Genomic DNA, 20,120 nt, shown 5'->3' on the forward strand with positions numbered 1-20,120 from the left:
TAAAACAAGATAAAAGTACAGAATATTATACCTAATAGAATATTATGTGGAGAAGGATCTTTTCTCTTATATTACCTACATAAAAGAATACGAACTTAATCTTATATATCCTAAGATTAAATAAAAAAAGTAGTATTGTGAGTGGATTCAGAGGTCAGCTCGTAGGCTCCCACATTAATCAATCCCCGGGTGGATCTGAGCAGTAGCCTCGTTGCGGTCGGTGGCACGCCCGCCGTCTGCTTTCAGCCAGCAAACATTCCTCCAGACTATTTATCCGAAAAAGGTTCCCTTTCTCGGTCTTATGTTTTCCTGAACCCCGAAATTAATCTAATAAAGTAATGTGCAAACATGCATAGCCTTTGAAAGCGCTCCAATATTTTACGTGGCTTTTGAAGCACAAAATTGAAATATTTTATTTGTCACATCTCGCATCTGGTTGTTTCAATACTAGTCGATAATGTTTGATGAAAGGTCAAAAGCTAAAATATTGGTGTCGATCTGTTATCCATTTGACAAATAGGTTTTTGTCAATTTGATTCCATTAATATGATATATGCGTTTAATCGGGCAATATATCGCGATAAATGCTCTCTGCTGATTGATTCCGAGCCGCGTGAACTCTTCATTGCGATTGATGTCCGCTGCCACCTCCACCCTCCCCCCACATTGGATGTCACTCTCAACATACCACCCGCCGTCGTGGGAAACGTTTTTATCTTTCGTTTTGTTATTATTATTAATAATTTAAGTTTCGACTTCACGCTGTATCCTGCTGTAAGAGGGAACCTAGTGTTAAGACACTCCGTTCTTCACTTTTTGCCGAAATCTGGAGATTTAGCGCGGCGTTTTGCATTAAAGAAAATATTAAATATTTTATTTCCTCGAGTGGGAATCAAATAAGATAACAAGCGAGACTAATAACGAAAGTGACTCCTGAAAACCATAATATTTGGAAAGTATTCATATCTAAAGTATTCATTCATTACTTCATAATAAATAGATATTAATTAAAATAAAAAAAAGAAATAATCTAACCATTTTCAATGTAGATAACTTTCATCTAAAATAAAAGAGACTATATTACAATAGTGTAAAGAATACATTCACTGTAGAGATAGTAAAAACACTCGAGCTAAGTTTTCAGTTGAGTTGCACTCATTGCATCGCAAGCCAGTGTAACAGTGAATCAAGGGGCGCTTCATTTATCACGCTGACATGCCATTACTCCGTCTCCGAGTCGGACAAAAAGAGCTGGAAGTACTTGGGTCGGGACGCGCCTGCAGGAGATCCGAGATTACGCTGGTCGCTACGTGCTGAGAGATGCGATCACGTCTTCTGACTTCATATCTTACTTTGTGTGGTTTTTTTCTAGCTTACATATTATAACAAACTTTTAAATTAAAAAAAATTGTTTAATGTTGTATCCTGCATATAGCATGGTAGGCAGAGGGAACATAGCGTTAAAACACTCTCTCCTCCACTTTTCGCTGAATTTTGGAGGAATTGCTTGTTGAATGGTGAAACTCAACGCCGGGTCGTTTTATTTTTGCCTTAATAATAATTCGTCCTCCCGAGTACAGATTACTAATAGGAGAATTGTCTTTAAATTAAATGTAATATCGAGTGCAAAAGTTTCAGGAACTTCACAATAAGCAAACGATGCACGAAAGGAAAAATGTAATAATATAAAATTAAGTTTAATACTTTCAACTTCACTTGGAGAGGATCCAAGCGAAGTTGAATGCAAATATGAAAATATTTATAGACTGTAACGTTTTTTTGCTTCTCCTATAAAGAAAATCATAAATAACCTGTGCAAGATACCGTAAAATTGAATAACATCATCCTTCCTATCGTTTATAGTTGGATGGAGCTTTCGATTATTTTTATATTTTTTCACAGAAAATATTATTTTTAATCATAAAATAGTATTTCTTGGTTAGTAAAAGTATAAGAGCAACTTTATAAAACTAAAACCTATCAGTCAATGATTGAGTTGAATTGAATTGAGAATAAGTTCTACACGCTGTGGTTCCAAGGTAGGTGAGGGAAGAAGAATGGGAGAAGGCGGGTTGGAGGGGTGTGGCCATAAATCAGCAGCGCCCGAGCATAGTAGAGAGCTATTTGTTAGGTGCCGGCGCGCGGCGGCCGACGCTATGAGCTGCGACATTACTTACTTCCAACTAACTAATGGACAACCGGACACCGCTACGTCTCACTAGGTATACGGTTAGACAAACTATCTTTACTTTTAGTAGAAACTAGTAATATCAATAAAATGGGTTGTTTATTTTTCACCTTCGCGCTGTATTCTGCATATAGCGGGGTAGGTTGCCGCCGAATTTCGCCAGAGGGAAGAAATGAAAATATTTTTAAATAATAATTTATTCTTTGAGTGGGAAGGGAACCACCATAGTCTAACCACCAAGGACGCAAAAGACCGTGCAAAGTGGAGTAGGTTGAGTAGGAAGGCAGACCCTGGGAATAGATGGGATTAATGCCAGGAAGAAGAGAGAAGAGAAGAGTGGGAATGGAACCCACAATCGCCGCGCTTACAGTCACAAGCTTGTGCCCTTGTGCCACAATGGATTCAATGAGATGTTTTTATATGTATAACAATAATAATCATTAAGTAAACAAAAAACAATTGCTAATGTAATAATTCTGAACGCCATTAATAAAAGTCCTAAGATATAAACGGAGATCAGGTGAGAGCAAGACAATTTAAACATATCCATAAATCTCTGTCACCCGTCGGTCGTCGTATAGTAGATGTATGTGGACGGTCAGGGCGGGTCTACTTATTAATTGGGGTCGGGAGATTGACACACGCGCTTAATTAGTTTCGGGATGCTGCGGCAAGTTAATCATGATTATGTGATAGGGATAACGCGATCGGTCCGAGTGATCCTTAGATAGGTTTATAGTGAGGATCAGATGATGACACCGACACTGAGAGGTCAACAGCTCATTTACTTATGTAAGCCCATAATACAACAGCATTATGGGTTTTAATATAATTTAACTTACATTTTTTTGTTATGTACTCGTAAAATTAATTTTAGTAACTTAATTAAATTGTACGTAATAAGTATTTTAATGACAATTTACGCAATCATCCTGAAGCTCTCGTAGTTTAGCTTTATACGTTTATAAATCTTGTTGTCTTGAATTGCAGTATCGGTATTGGGTTCCAGTATTTCGCTTTACAAAGGTAACGACTCCCGACAAAAGGTCTTGCATCTCTCTCCCTTCACATCAGGTTGCGGTCTCTTTGCTTTTCACCTGAGTTTGCGTGTACAGTTGTGCAGCGTCATATCTTATGTACGCTCGACTGGTCCACGGATATTGACCTAAATTCTCTTACGGATAGTATTTATTATGACAATAAAAATAACCTTTTGTTCTAATTTTTGGGAGTCTATGAGAGTATGGCTTAGTATATTCAAATATATCATATTGTTAAAAACGGTCCCATTCTGATTATTGACGTCAAATTTTACGACAATTACACAAAGACAAATTTTACAAATACAAAGAAAACAGCATCAAACCTCCTAGCCGTATTTCAGCAGCAGCCTGTTCAGTTCTCGTCCCCCTCCTCGCGAGGCACTGGTACACGCCAGCGTGAGCGCGCGACACCCCGCGCAGCACCAGCACGCCCGACCCCGCGCCCGCCAGTGCCGCACCATCGTGCGCCCACCGCAACGACGCGCTTGGATCGCTGGTTGTACAGTTCAAACGCACTGTACTTCCTGCTTCCGCTATCTGTGAGAAAGGACAATATTGAGATACCTCATTCGGGGACAAAAAAATAAGTTTGTTTATAAAGCCATATAAAACACTTTTAATTTGAAATAGCATACCACAACCGTTGGATCTACAGTAACAGTGAAGGAGTCTTGCACGTCGACTCGCATCTGCGCGGTCGCGTCCCCGAACACGTTGTAGGCCTTGCAGAGCCACGCGCCGCTGGCGTCGCGGGATGCGCGCGTGAAGCACAGCGCTGCGCCGCCCGCCCACAGCCACACCGACGCGGACGGCTCCACTGGCTGCAGGCGCCCGTTTCTTTCACGGTACCATCTATATTTTAGATTGTATTGAAAAAACAATAAAATTAATCGAGCAAGTAATACTTTTTTTCAGCTTCACGCTGTATCCTGCTTGTATTAAGTTAGGCATAGGGAGTCTAGTGTTAAGACACTCCGCTTATCACTTTCCATCGAATTTTGGAAGCATTGTGTATTGAATAGCGGAGCTCAACACCCCGCTTTTGCCTCGACACCAGAGCGGAGAAATGGAAACATTAAATATTTAGTTTTCTCGAGTGGGAATCGAACCTACAACCTGTCGCGTATAAATTGGTATTTTATATGGTTTTTTTTTTGGTCAACAATAATAATATTTATAATATTTTGATTTCTGCTAAAAAATACTGTACTTTTTTTTAAAACATTTCATCAAAAAATAAAATTAATTAAATTATAAAAGAGAGCATTAAATAAAATAATTACAATCACGGTATGGTTTTACAAGTGGACATAATAAGGGTGTGAAGGGTTGTTACGTACGTGTACTGGGGCGGCGGGTACTCGGACGCGACGCAGGGCATGCAGAAGTTAGTGCCGGCTGGTATGCTCACTTCGCTCTCGGTCGCTACCAGCCTCGGTGCCGAATTTGAAGAGCTCGCTGAAACCCCTCTTATATTAAGTAAAATTGCTTGCTTTGCTATAAATATAGTAGATATAAATTTGAAAGGTGTTTCCATAGTGGTACCAAATCATAACTAATAATTTATAATTTGATTCTATAAATTGTTAAAATGAAAGATGTTAATTAGGATCTGGGAGAAAATTTTATTATTTAGGTCTAGGTATTTCATTATCCATAAAATATTATAAAAAATTAAAAGAATACTATGACTTACGTAGCACTGTAAGGTGTGCTGGCCGTGACCGTTTGGTCAGAGCGGTGAGCGAGTGTCTCGCGAGACAGCTGTACGCGTCGGAGTCCGCGGGAGACACGTCGCGGATGAGGAGCGCGTTGCCCGCCAGGAGGTACCGGACGTCTATGACAGATATATTTTATATATCTAAAGCTTTTTTGTACCAACAAATATATTATATGTTACGGTAAATATAATTAATTGAAAATTATTAATAATTTTAGGTAGATTTTGGTTAAATTTGGTATATAAAACCTTAGGCTTATATAGATACCAAACAGAAACCTCATCACATAACCGAAACCTAAGATATACAAAATGCAATAAACATAAGAATTGACGTAATGATTATGCTCGTAGATAAGACGATACTATTGTTACACGTCTCTATTATGTCGGTCGGAGAGAACGCCGGAATCAGGCCTTGAACGGGATTACAACAAGTCTTATCCGGCCATTCATCACGTCTCGAGTCTCCGATGAGAAATTGCTTTAATTAATATTACTTCGCCCGCGCTATAAATATGCTGTCGAGCAAGCCCCGCTATCGGGCGCGCGTTAATTAGGATCTCTTCTTCTCATATATTCGGAGCTGTAAAATTGAACTTCAGTGCAAAATCCTTGTTATATTCTTCAACCATAAATTAATTTTACACATTCATGAAAGTTTTATGAGCGTCTTAAATTAGAATTTTGCTAGCTCTCGGCGATATTTATTATTGAGAAAGTTTCTCTTTAATCTGTGAGCTCCAATGAAGTGAGAATAAACTTATGAAACAATTCAAGTAAGATTTTTGATTTTTACGATAGACTAGAACACATTTTAAACAAAACTATTTAATCGGATTAAACGCGTATATTTTTAATAATATTATACATTTTTGGAAACCTGACGTTTCGAACACTTTGCAGAAGTCTCTGGTCCTCGAGTCTCCCTTTAGTTTTTTTTTTGTAACTTTAATTTAATAGAAATTATAGAAATAATTATCATAGGTCCATATAAATTAGTGATATCAGCCAGTGCGATCAACAGTATTAATTAAAGCCTAAGTCAGACCAAGATGCGAGCCGCAGGGTCAGCATTCGGGGACATTACTCGTGCCGGATAGATTTATCGCCGCACTAGCGTGACAGTTTACGTGCCACTGTAATTCACTGGTCTTATTAAAAGAAACGTTTGACTTATCGCTGCCACCTTAATTGCCTCTCGGTAATGAATAGTTACTTCATTTTAATGTAAAATAGAATTTGCTGATAAAACAGCGCTGCCCTCAAAGAGACTTCATTTAAATGTAGCAGTTTTATTTAGTAGATGTAGTTTTGTAGTTATTGCTTTGGTAAGCTTTGTTTAGAGTTAATTAATTTATTAAGTGTTCTTTTTCTTTTTAATAATTCTATTACAGGTATAATCAGACTCAAATCCAGTACAAATTTATCGAAATGGATGTCTGTCGATGAATGAATTTGTTTAAATGTTTTGTTGTTAGTTCACATCTAATTTTTGTTGGTTTACTCAAATTGCCTAAATTGTAAGCTAATAAGAATGAATATGTTACCAGGGTTAGGTGTATCCACATGTAAGATCCGCTCCCCGCGGTAGAAGAGTGCGGGCGTGGCGAGAGGCGCCGCGTGCGCTTCGGGCGAGGTGCGGCACGCCAGCGCTGCCACTCCGCCCACAGAGACCGACGCGCCCGACAGCAGGACTTCCCACTTTGTGTCCGCCACTTGGAGAAATAATTAAAACAAATTATTTATGACCTTATTATTATTTAGTACTAGCGGCCCGCTCGCGGTTTCACCCGCGTGAACTATGTTATTATTAATTTCTGTCTGCATGACTACGTCCTAGTGACGTCTATGCAAAATTTGAGACTCCTAGCATTTGTAGTAACGAAGTTTCATACAAACTTTCAACCCCAAAAACAACCCCTTAGAAATCGAATATTACAAATTCCCGTCTTAGCGAGCACCTACGTCCTATAAATAACTCCTATGCAAAATTTCAGATTCCTAGCACATGTAGTTTCTGAGATTTCGTGATGAGTGAGTGACCTTTCGATTTTATATATATAGATTTATGAACCTCAGCTACCGTCGCTATTCTATTATCGGATTTGAAAAAAATAAATAATTATTTATTTCTCACAGTGGGGATAGTAATTGATTGATTGATTATAAATTTACAATAGTTAGTACATTAAATCAAATTAGCTTCACGCTTTGGCCTACATAGCAGGGTAAGAAGATTGAATCTAGAGTTAAGAGCTAAGACACTCTGTTCCCTACGCACCGCCTAGTGTTCGAGACTTAGTGTCGGAACTCAAATTCGTGCTTTGTCTGGCTACCAGAGCGAGGAAGTGCAAATAATTCTTTTTTCTGAATAGGAATCGAACTCACACCCGTCGAGTCTTCAGTCTGTCACTGTGCCAACTGTCTGTGACGGCCACCTATTCAATTCTTTATATAGGGATAAAATTATGATTCTTCCTTCAATATCCCATTTAATTAATTTAGAAGCAGTAAATTATATAATATTTGATTTTAGTCATTATAATAATCACCTGGATGCAACAGTACATCTCTGGATATGAGCGCACCGTGCGGATTGACCGCGCGGCACCGCACCGTGCTGGCCGCCACGTCACGGTACGCGCTGGACGGGAACACCTCTAGCGTGCCGTTGCCGTAGATGCGTCTGGCAGATACAACGATGCGAGAACGTATATTAGAGAATAAGGATTTCAGTGTGTTCAGTTTGTAATTACTTATCTTACTTAACCTGAACAAAACTTAACCTGATTGTTAGTCAGTAGATGTCATTTACAAAACTCGCGAAGTAAAATCTCCTTTGATTACCCCTCACGCCTTTATTAAGATATTGATTTGATCTCGTCATCATTGACTAAGATGCCAAGAAAAACAATCTTATAATGTCCTAAATCATTTACAATTTATATTTTTTATATGGTTGTGTTATAAAATAATGCATAAATTAAATATATGAGTAAATAAACTGTGTAGAGATAAAAACCCGTTTCTTTTCTTTTATTAAAAATCATTATTAATGAAATAATATAACGTTGCTTCTACGAAATAACAATGCTGCTTTACTCGTAATGAAGTAACATAACTTTACTTCAACTAAGCCTAATTTTAAAAGCTTTATAAACTTGAATGATTTAAAAAGTCTATTTCGTAAACTCAAACCGTTCGTAAGCTAAAATCGTAAAATTTATAAGTAAAAAGCCATGAAGATAATAAAATATTTCTCAGTTATCGAACTAATGCTCTTTTTCGACCGCGCGGTTATCTCCTCTAAAAATGCAAAGTCGTTAAAGCGAATATGAATTGAGTCGGCGATAATGGCGGTGCTTTGTCTTGCTCGTAATTATAAGAGACAAATTCTAATTTCCGTCGCGCTGGTTCCGCACATTATTCTCTCTGTCTTCACAAAAAATCATTGTCATTAGCGTTTGTTTGTTCTCCTCTGATAAATCGTAAGAATTTCGTAATATCTTGAGACGTTACTATTTTTTTAAAATAGCATCAAAAACTAACATTAATTTTATTCAAGCGTTCTTTATCGCCGAAGTTTTATAAGTCTCGTTAATTTAGGCCGCCTTTGGCACTTTACTCTCTTTAAATTTTGGCTAATATCATTTTGGTCTTTTATATTACTCTTAGTGAAGTTTGAACTTTTAAATTGTGTGTAAGATAAGGTAAAGGATTATTAGATTTTTTCAGCAATTTTATTCTCCCGTTTAACAGGGTAAAGTTAGGGCCAAAATTCCTTTCCACACTATCCCGTATAATTATAGTACGATAGATACTTTTCAGAAAACATTCCTAAGCGTGGAATATCACTTTAAAATAGTAAAGAGTACGATAAATAGAATTTGTCTTACCAGAGGTGGGGAACGCAAATATTTTAAATACAAACATTCACTATTATAGTACCTACAAAAACAGCTGCTATGGCTTTAGAGTTCTAACTTAAAAAAACAAATAAAACTATGACATATAGATAAAATATAGTATACCTGATCCCTGGCACATCAGCCAGGGGGCTGCCGTCCTCGCTCAGCCAGGCTATCCGCGGCGGCGGGTTGCCCCGCGCGGCGCACTGCACGCGGGCACCGGCGGTCGCGGCGTAGCGCACCACTGCAGGCGGCTCCAGCGTGAAGGAGGGACCCAGCCGGACGAGATTAGATGATGATACGTCTAAATTAGGCAATATTTCCAATTAGAATAAATTAGACTGTAAAGGTTGTGGGTTTGAATTCCACTGGAAGAAATTAAATATTAAATGCCCTGATTTCCACTACTCAACACACAATGCTTCCAGAATTCGGCGTTTACAACACACGTATTTTTAAAATGAAAATTATCTATTTCAATACACTTACTTAGCTTTAGTCTAACTTTAATAATATCCGCGGAGCACGTCATAGAAGTTGTGAAGACTTTGCCGACATCGTATCTGTGACGGTGGCTCGTACTGACAACATGGTTATAAATTTTAATCTGTTATCCTTCAAGATAATTATTCGTTGCTTAGTTTGTTGTTTGGATTTATTTGCATAAAAATAATATTGTGATAAGTTTACATCTTTACAGCCCACATTACTTGCTCGTATCGTATCGTATATTTCTTAGTCTATAGGTCAATAATTTTAAATATAATAAAATTGGTTTTTGATCTTATTTTAAAAAATCAAAGAAACATTCCAACCAAAAATAATCTAAATAATACTTGTATAGCATAAAATACTAAACGTGTACAACCTATTTTGTAAAACAACCTTAATAATAAAAAAACATAAATAACCCAACTTATTCAATATCATAATTCTCCTATTAGCGAGTTCAAAAAGCACTTTGCAACAAGTCACAGTTTAGTAGAAACAAGGCGAGCACTCCCGCGAGGCGGCATCGCCGACACCTCATAATACTGTTGGGAAAAATTCTTTCCACAAACAACGACTAACTTTAAGCCACTTAAAAGTCTCGGAAAAAGTAGAGTTTCGAAGTGTTTGACCCAAAAAAAACGTAGAGTTGGTTACTTGAGCCGACACGATTGTCCTCTAATGTGTAATTCCAAAAGTTTGTTTGCTTGTTGAACTTCTTACTGATATAATTAACCATGAAATCTAGATAGATACGTGTATGTAGTATGTATAGAGTCCTTTATGGCACAGTGGCATAGTGTGTGATTGTACACGCGACGGTTGTAAGTTCGATTCGTATTCGGGGAAATGCATTAGTTAATATATTCATTTTCCTGCTCTGGTAACAAGATAAAGCTTACCGTTGTGTTCCTCCAAACAACACATTCTCGAAAATTCCGTAGATGTGGAGAACGCAGTTTTTTAAAACTAGCTTCCATCAACCTAGCCTGCTTTAAGTTGGATATAGCAAGTGGGGAACGGAGTGTTTTAACACTAGCTTCCCTCTGTCTACCTTACTATATGCGGGCTACAGTAAAATTTAGTATATACGAATATCTTCATATGTACATATCGTATACGTTCTAAACATACTGTATACGGTCCAGATGGCGGCACAAGCGGCACCCAGGCCTCCAACATATTAAATATCCACGTAGTAGTCCCCAGTCAAAGTTATTGAATTTCATAGAAGTAATTAACTGCGACGTTTGCTCCCCGGCTCGTATAAAATTGTTTAATTAAGCGCGCACGCGGCTCGGGGCGTCGCGTCGGTATCGTTCCGCGCAATTGATTTAATCAGACCATGTTTCGAGATTTAATTATGAAACTAAAAGCTTTCGATCGAGTCGTTATTTGCTAATAACTTAGTTTGTAACAAAAGGGTAAGTGAGTTGGGGAAATTAATATGTTCTCTAGTGGCGTAGGCGCTACGCCGTGCTACGACACCTAGTAAAGTTGTTTCCAATATTATTGAATTTTTCAATGTATTTTAGTATTTATGTATTTTATATATTTACTTATTTTTCTATATTTTTTCAAAACAATTATTTATTATAACTTTTAGCTTCACGCTGTAGCAAAGAGAACCTGGTGATAAGACACTTTGTTCTCCTTTGTTTTGACACTTTCCACCGCATTTTGGAAGCATTGCGTGTTGAGTGGCGGAACTTAGATAAATACGACTATAATAATATATTAAATAATTTAATTAAATTGTAATAATAAATAAATTGTAACTTTATTTCATGTAATACATCGTAGTGTATTTGTAAGCGACGTCTCTACTCACTTGTAAGAAAGCATCCGAGTGCCAGTAGAAGTGTAAATATCATGATGGCGGCGCGTCCCCGAGCGGCAGCTGCTTACGGCTTGCTTGCTACATGTACTCCATCTGTTGACAAACAAATATAAGTGCTATATAGTTAATATTAAATGGTTTACTTATGAAAAAAATGTACTATAATTGATTTGTTAACGCAGGTTTCCGCTAAATTGGTTAACGCAGATGTTGGCCGAAAATAAGCAATTTGGTATTATATTATCTATAGTAGTATATACTTTTGTGTTATGATTTTAACGAGCTTTAAATATGAGAACAGAAAGTAGATCCCTTTTTTAGCTACCCGCTGTATCACGCTTATATCAGGGTAGGCAAGAGGAACCTAGAGTTCTCCACTCACCGCCCAACTTCCTAGATATTGGATTTTATTACCAAAGTGAGAATCGAACTCACTTTTCTTTATAATGTTATATGACATTTTGCAATTCATATTCTAAAAGCGCCTATAGTCACAGGAGGAAGACAGCAATTATATTAAAACAATATTCAATGCAGTAGACCTCGTCGGGCACATTTGAGGCTTCTCTCGCCAGGAAATACAATTATATAGGTACTACACTATTGTGTAAAACTTGTATAGAGAAGTTTGAACTATAATACCCGGTATATGTAGGTACATAAGACTAGTAATTAGTTTACTAACGATCCATTAGACAGGATGTTCTTCGCTACATTGAGGTAGTTTGCTTGTTTGTAGTTTTTATACGAGATTATTGTGTAAATAGCTCTTGGAAACGGCAGGTAATAAATTTATTATAATTTAAAGTGAAAATATCATAATATTAATATTTAATATTTATTTATTCTAGCCTATATATAATAAACTTGACTCGTAAAATTTCTCCACTAGACGACGTTGAGGCCGTCGCGTCGTGGTGCACAAGGATGTGACTGTAACGCGACAGTTGTGGATTCGATCCCCACTCGGAGGAATGAATTAACTGGTGTTTTCTTTTGAAAAGTGGAATCCTATCCTTCTATTTACGGGATAAACTGTGAAGCTGATTTCTAGACGTAAAAACAAAATGTATTACAAAAAATAGTTAGCTTACATACGTTATTTAAAGCTTCATAATCATTTTGAAACTACGCGTCCTACTACAGTGTCATATTAAACTAGGGCAGGTGGTAATTTCGCTGAGTACACTGTCAGTTTATTTCTATGTAATCTTATATATTTGAAACTTAGAGAAATTGAAACGAAAAGTTTAATATAAGATTTTCTTAAGTATATTTTTAAGAACATATTATGTTCGTTAATAAATATGAAGAAAAATATATATTTGCAGCTAGCATAATAAAAAAAATCTAATGGTTTTAAATAAAAATTAAATAAAAATACTTTTTTTCTAAAAAACTGAACCGTGAAGAGAAACAAAAAATAAAAGTGATCATGAGATTAACCCCACTCGGGAAAATGATCTTATGGTGGAATTATCTATATTTTTTAACATTGTTATAAATTAAAATGCGACCTGGAGTACTATTACTGAACACGCAATATCTGAAATTCAAGTAAAAAGAGTATTTTGACACTAGTTTCTCTAAGCTTATACTGCTATATGCAAGATAAAGAGATGCCAATGAGAGATATTGGAATTAAATTCACCATAAATTATTTTAATCGAATTTTTATACTATATTAAGTTTCACGTACTCTTATAATATATTACTTACCGTATTTAAAATCTCGATAGTAATCGATACGAGCCAGCACGTACGAGTATCGTAGCGCTACGAAGCTTATTATACCGAGTGAGTAGGTCTCTCGTAGCACTAGAGCCGTGCCACTAAAGAGCGCGATGTATTGAGCCCCTCAAACCTGCAGTGGAGGCTGTATGGACCAAACATGTATGTACTTGTATGAGAGTAATCTCAGTAATTGCTGGGAATAGGCTTTTTGTCTACTACTACATGTTGTTCTAACGGAAGGTTGGTTCGCTAGGGAAAATCCGTTGAATTTCATTTATTTTATTTACTTTAAAAAATATTCTATGACTATTTTGTTAAAAGATTACGACTCAAACGAATTCGACGAATAGAAATTTGAAATAATTTAGTAAACGAACAAAATTACAAGTTAACCTATGAAACAATGTAAATATTATTATATTAAAATAAAACATACTTATCTAAAGGTGCTATCCGGTCTACTAAGTAGCTTTCAGTAGAAGCAAAGTGTAATAAATCGTAGAGTACTAGCCCGTGTTCCGTTGAAGAAAGGGCATTTATTGAACTCTCAATAGAGTTTCTTGACGTAGCGCTTACTATAGTACGGCTAACAAGTCGTGGCCGACCTGAAGTTTTGTTTTCTTTGTTTTCTGAACTCAGCGCCTTGTTGACTCAAAAAGAAAAGTATTCATAGGTAAGAGAAATCCTAAAATCAAAATTACGCAGCCATCTACAGCTTACTTCAGGGCACGACTTGTTGACCGTACTGTACTATCTGAAAGTGAGTCATACATTAGTGCCTCTAAAAACTTGGCGTCAGTCGGCTATTGAGTACTTTATGAGTGTGATAAATCATATTAAATTTATGATCTTTTCCAGTTTATGCTATTTTATATGGATTAGGAAATACTTGTACCTATATCTATGTAATCTACTATAATACAGTGTATAATATATAGTGTATAATCTATATACAGTGTATAATATACCAGAAGTATAGTGTGACCGTAGCGCGCTGTAGCGACCAGCGGGTAATATACTGGAGACCTACGTAGACCAATAGAAACTAATAAGTACTTTAAAGAAGAATTTTACGAGATATTTTTATATTACATTGAATTGATTTAAAAAAGATTGATTCGCTCTTTTTATGACTTATTCGATCTTAATAAAAATATACGTTCGAATAAAATTGTAGAATATAGTGTCTCTGCAAAAGCTTAATACTTAGTAAACGTTCCAATAAATCTATTAGTTACAAATATTATCTAATATTATTATTATTTTAAAACTAGTAATAATCATACCTTGTTTCATACTTCTTACCGGTAGTATTTGACTTACTAATGTTCACATAAATTTACATTCATAAACAACCGCAATTAGTCTAAAGAACTATTCGTTTTTTAAGTTAAGAGCACTACTCTATAATTATACGTATAATGTTACAGCACTCTAGTAGCATTTCTTAAGAGCTTGAGAAATGCTATTTGATATTCAAATCATATTAAAAAGGGAAAAGAATAATTTACATGTTATTACGTCTAAAACCACGGATTCGTTATTTTTAAGAGAACCTAGTGTTAAGACGCCCCACTTCAATTATAATGTAAAACAAATAATAATATTAAATATGTGAATTAAGTTTTTAAACGATTAATGTTATATTTCTTGCTATAAAATGAAGAAACATTAATAATGTATGAAAATATTTTCATAAATTTGTTTCAATTTGTTCAAAATGTTATTGCTATTTTCTACTTTAAGAAGAAATTTCATTTTTCTAGTACTTATAGTATAGACAGAAAACCATTGTTCTAAGAAAGTTGTTAATATTTCTTTTCAACTAAGTTTCTTGAAAGATCGTGATGAGAAGTGACGTGTTCTGTATAATAAGTTTTATTCCATCCAAGTCCGCGTCGAGATAATTTAATTCCGCTTGCAATTGCTAATGTCGGCCCTAGTTTCTTGTTTGTTGGAAGTTTCGGTTTAACTCGCAGTAATGCGACATCCTCAGTTTCAATACTTATAGCATCTTTTATTAATCTAAATATTAGAGAGAATCTAGTGTTAGGACACTCCGTTTCTCGATTCCTTTTTCAATTTTAGACTCATTGTGTGGCAAAACAAAAAGTCGCGTTTTGTCATGATACCAGAGCGAGGAAATTAAATAAATAAAGATATAAATTATATATTTTTAAATAAAGCCATTCTCTTAAGTATTATTTACCTATATTAGAGACATATATTACAATTATTCTATAAACGTTTTATATTTTGTTTTAATATATTGAAATATTTTCTCGGGCTGAGTTATTAACTTATTTTTAAACGGTTTTATTTAGCTCACCCCGTTTGTTTGTTTGGGTCAAATTTAGTAATTGAAATTTAACCCTCTTCCCGTTAACCGATTGATCTGAAATTTGGTATACGCCTTTGATTCTGGTGACAATACAATTATCCATATTCAATATTATTGTGAATCCAAGATGGCCGCCGCTACAAGATGGCGGACAACTTAGTTTTTTTCAATCCTATCAATACGGGTATCAAATGAAAGGGCTTGTCAAGCAGAATTCAGTGGACTATACAAAATCAAAATCCAAGATGACCGCCGCTACAAGATGGCGGATAAGTTAGTTTTTTCGATCCCATCAATATGGGTATCAAATGAAAGGGCTTGTCAAGTAGAATTCAGTGCACTATACAAAATCAAAATCAAAGATGGCCACTGCTACAAAATGGCGGATAATGTAGTTTTCAATCCCATCAATATGGGTATCAAAATAAAGGACTTGGTAAGTATAATACAGTATACTATACACAATTACAATATGAATCTCCCACCTAAGTCAAGATCTGGTATCCTGTCGAGGACTGTGTGGCTATAGGGTGCCTAAAAATGATACGTCACTAGGGGTACCACCCAAGGTAAAAGGTAAAAGCGCGCCGAGAACTGTATGGCACTAGGTGGATAAAAATGATATGTCGTTAGCGTTTTCCCCTCAAGATTCAGGCACATCTTGTTGTACATAGCCTTGTCCCTCTATTGGACCTCTGGGGGGGTCGTTCGTAACATTCTCCATTAACCTTGCAATAATGAGACATCGAGCCTCATTTCAACGAATTGAATAGCATGAGAAATAAAAACTAAAAACTTAAAAATAAAAAAGTAAAAAAAAAATTTTAAGTTAAACGGTTTTATATTGCAGATAAATGTACTAAAAGCTAAAAAATAATTTCATAGAAATTATGATTACTAAAATAAAATCGTGGGGACACTTGCTACTTACCACTAGGTGGGTGAAGTCTCACGCTAAGTCTTTCAATTGTAGATATTGGACGTGCCCCACGATTAAATTTTAGTAATCATAATTTCTATGAAATTATTTTTTAGCTTTTAGTACATTTATCTGCAATATAAAACCGTTTAACTTAAAATTTTTTTTTTACTTTTTTTTTAATTTTTTTACTACAATTACACAATTTTCTTAAAATGTATTTATTATACTTGTAATATTAATTTTAACGTTACACGAAATCCAGATTAATTAGATCCAGAAAAATAGTATCTTTTAGTACTAGTAATTTGCAGCAAAGGAGCATCCCATCTGGTGTTTAAAGTAAAAGAAAATAACAATCGACGCGGAATAACGATCGCCGCAAAGTCATTGCATGTGAATTGGAGGAACCAAGTCAGGTTTCAAAAATTTATTGAAACTTTTATTAAGGAGATGATAGCGCAGTAGGGCAACCTGTTAACATGACGGTTGAGCCTTCGATCCCAAATAGGGGAAATTATTATATTTTATTTTCATTTCTCCTCTCTGGCAGACGAAGCATAGCGTTGAGTGGACTTAGTCTAAAGAAATGTACCTATATTAAATCTTACTATTCCTACTATAATTGCAAATATAAAAGTTTTTGAGGATGGATGTTTGTTCCATTTTTACGCAAAAACTACTGAACGGAATTAGATTAAACTTTACGTAATATTGCTTATATATCAGACTAGAACATGCCACAATGATATAATAAGAATATTATAATTAAGCTATAACATAACAATAAATCTAAGCAGGCGAAGCCGCGTTAGGGTAGCTAGTATTACATATTCATAATTATTTTATACATATTCCTGCACAACAGGATAGGTAGAGTATTTTCGAATTTTGTCGAATTAAAGATTCTCAACGCCAACTTTCGATAAAACTACAAATTTCGTCAATGTCAAGCTGTAAAGTTACACACAAAGACAATAAGATATTTTAATTATTACTTAAATAACGTTAGTATTTTACTTGGACTATAATTTGGTTTGAGCTTTCTAACTACTACTTTTATAGGAGTGCCAACTTTCATCACTTTCAAAAGTAACTTTATAAATTAGTACCAAGTAAATTGTAACAAAATAAATTATGTCTATATTAGAGCTACTTCTTAATCATCAATAAATTGTGAGTTTACGAGTTAAATTTAGGAAAGTTACGACGAATTTAATAAAATATGTACAAAAGCACTTCACTGCCTCACACTCAGTCTTGTCTTAAATATCTTCAAAGTATACATTAAACATTTAATTTTATATTTGAACGGTTTGAACGAACGCTAACTTATAAAAAAATATAATTACCAAGAAAATCGCAATTATTTCAAAAGTTATAAGACCTACTAAATAATATAGGTGACAAGTTCAAAGTAATCAGAGAAAATAAATTTTACTTCACTAAAATATTTAATAGACAAATTCTTATATTTAAATTTAGTTTATACTTACCTAAAATATTTCATAAACTATGAATTGAAGCACAATCTCGTATTACACAACACTTACACAAAAGTCGATCACAAATCAATTTTTTAGAACATTATAAGAAAAGTTTAAATATATTTTTTTACAAGTATTATTTTCAAAAGTGCATAATATTCGCGGGCGAGGTGTAGAGGAGTACTACCGCGCTGCTACGACTCACGTCCGCCACTCGTCGCGTCCGGTAGCGGACTGAGGCGCTACGAAACTTTCTACGAAGCTCTACGAGCGGTTACGTGTCCTAGAGTGTACGTTCTACGTCTACGTAATATATTTATATTTATTATTCATTGTTACTATTAGGGTATTGGTATAATTCAGGTAAGTATGCCAAGCTCTGAGTGTAAGTGAACTTAGTAATTGTTAATATTATTAGAATATCTAATAATGTTACAAATAAAAGGAATAGAGAAAAAAAGAATATCTTAATTCTTTTTTTTAGATTCACACTGTACATACGGGATGTAGTAGAGTAGGCAGAGGGAGCCTTATGTTAAGACACTCTTTGGAAGCGTGTTGAGCGGCGGAATTCAACGCCGTATATAAGTTTTGTATTTAATTGAAAATGTATTATATTTCAGAGAGTTAGAAAATGTTAATAAAAATAAAAATGTTTCTATTCATCAAATAATTTCTGATCTAATATAGTCATTTAGTATTACTAAATGAAAAGTCTCATACAGTTAGATTCAAAACTTGCGATACATTCTTACAATGTGTAATGGTAGTCAATGGTAGTTAAAAGTTTGTGTCGATCAGTTTGTTTGACGAGGAGCTGTCTGTAGCGTCCTCAGTCATAATGGAATCATGAATAAAGAGACAAGAGGAAATTAATATACTTTTAATAAAGCTCCACTCCCAGTGAAAGTTCCTATAAATTGAGAGAAGTCGTTTAATATTCTATTTAGCGGATATTCAATATTGTCTTAAGTTTTCTTGAAGATAATGACAGCCTCTACGACAGTGGGTGAGAACAATGCGAGTCGGATGCGGATCATATTATATAATTATAGAGTTGTAAAGTTTGTAAAGTGTTCAAATTTCCCTACAGCAATCAGCATTTAAATGGTAAATCTATTTAAATGTCATCGCGTATGTTTTTTTAAATGTTATACAATATATAATATAATATTAAAATTATTAGATTGAGGCCAGTCGTGACGTAGGAGTGTCCCCTGCCTCTAGGTACAGCCACACTTCGCAAAGTGTGACTGTAAACGCGACTGGTTGTGGGTTCGATCCCAACTCGAGGAAATGAAATATTTATTTAAATTTATATTTTCATTTCTTCGCACTGGTGTCAAGGCAAAAGTACGATGCTAAACACCGTACTTCTTCCACTAAACACACAATTCCTCCAGAAGTCGGCGGAAAGTGGTAGTGTCTAAACACTTAGATTTCCTTTGCCTACGCTGCTGTGTGGTGCTATAAAAATAGGAATAGCTTATAAATTTAAAAGAATTCAGATTTCCAGCAGAAGTCGTAAGTAATAGTAAGTCGTTCTCAAGTTCTCAAATACACTATTCTCATTATTGTACTTTTAATACAGTCTTCGTATCTTTATTTTTCTTGAGTCTTAAGGGTTTAATGTTAACATTAATTGAGAAATGTTGAAGAGCCGTTTGTTCTCTTTTTTTATTTTTATATTAAAGAACTTATTAAGCTTTGGCAATGCTTTTGTTTAACTTGAGTATTAAGATTTTTTTTTAATCTTGCTAAAAATGTAGAAGTTCTATGCGAAGACTTATATTATACACCATACGTTCTATATTATAATATGTTTTTAAATTCATGTTTTATCCCGCACATAGCAGGGTAGGCAGTGGGAATATGTGAACTTAGTGTTAAGACGCTCCGGTCCCCACTTTACGCAGGTATCGCATGTTGAGTTGCGGAACTCAACACCGCGTTTTGCCTCGTTATCAGAGCGAATAAAATGAAAATATTAAATATTTAAGTCCCCGAGTAGGAATCGAATATAGTATGTGCTTTTCATAAATAGCAAGAGCATAATAGAGTTACACCGGGTTGTTTAAATATTTTGTGTAATATGTTTAATATTTGATCTTGTTAATATAAAAAATGCAGAATAGAAAAATTATCCATATAATTTGTTATCTCATCAGGTACACGCGTACCTATAAACAACTTTATAAAAAAAAATTACTTAAATTTTCCTGAAAGTTCTCATGTGGAACGAAACGTGTCAATTACAACAATATCATATTAAAAACACGAAATTTAAAATAAGTATCCACATAAAATATAGAAAATTTCTTAGCGGCAATAATTTACAAAACACATTTAACTGTGCGAGTTGCTCGAGCAAAACATTTTGCGTTCGTCATTCCTTTACAATTTCCATCTATTCAAATGTCTCGAAATTAAAAGCATGACATGAATCTA

The 20,120-nt window shown here is 35.0% G+C and overlaps 1 protein-coding gene across 4 annotated transcripts in view; it reads right to left on the reverse strand.

Moving 5' to 3' along the window:
- The window catches only part of LOC146535362 (cell adhesion molecule Dscam2-like), a 31,415-nt gene extending 13,522 nt beyond the window's left edge, over positions 1-17,893 (reverse strand). For all 4 annotated transcript variants that reach the window (XM_085191240.1, XM_085191241.1, XM_085191242.1 and 1 more), the window contains exons 1-9: positions 17,682-17,893; positions 11,183-11,284; positions 8,986-9,166; positions 7,507-7,640; positions 6,502-6,669; positions 4,928-5,068; positions 4,572-4,689; positions 3,867-4,083; positions 3,555-3,768 (exon numbers count right to left, since the gene is read on the reverse strand). In XM_085191240.1, the coding sequence (XP_085047366.1) occupies positions 3,555-3,768; positions 3,867-4,083; positions 4,572-4,689; positions 4,928-5,068; positions 6,502-6,669; positions 7,507-7,640; positions 8,986-9,166; positions 11,183-11,225 (1,216 nt within the window). In that variant the 5' untranslated portion in view covers positions 11,226-11,284; positions 17,682-17,893. The remainder of the gene's footprint in view (positions 1-3,554; positions 3,769-3,866; positions 4,084-4,571; positions 4,690-4,927; positions 5,069-6,501; positions 6,670-7,506; positions 7,641-8,985; positions 9,167-11,182; positions 11,285-17,681) is intronic.
- Between the last annotated feature and the right edge of the window lie 2,227 nt (positions 17,894-20,120).

The sequence above is a fragment of the Heliconius melpomene genome, chromosome 10 (assembly GCF_056956725.1).
Source record: "Heliconius melpomene rosina isolate 202511_hmr_F chromosome 10, ASM5695672v1, whole genome shotgun sequence".
Classification (NCBI taxonomy): domain Eukaryota; kingdom Metazoa; phylum Arthropoda; class Insecta; order Lepidoptera; family Nymphalidae; genus Heliconius; species Heliconius melpomene.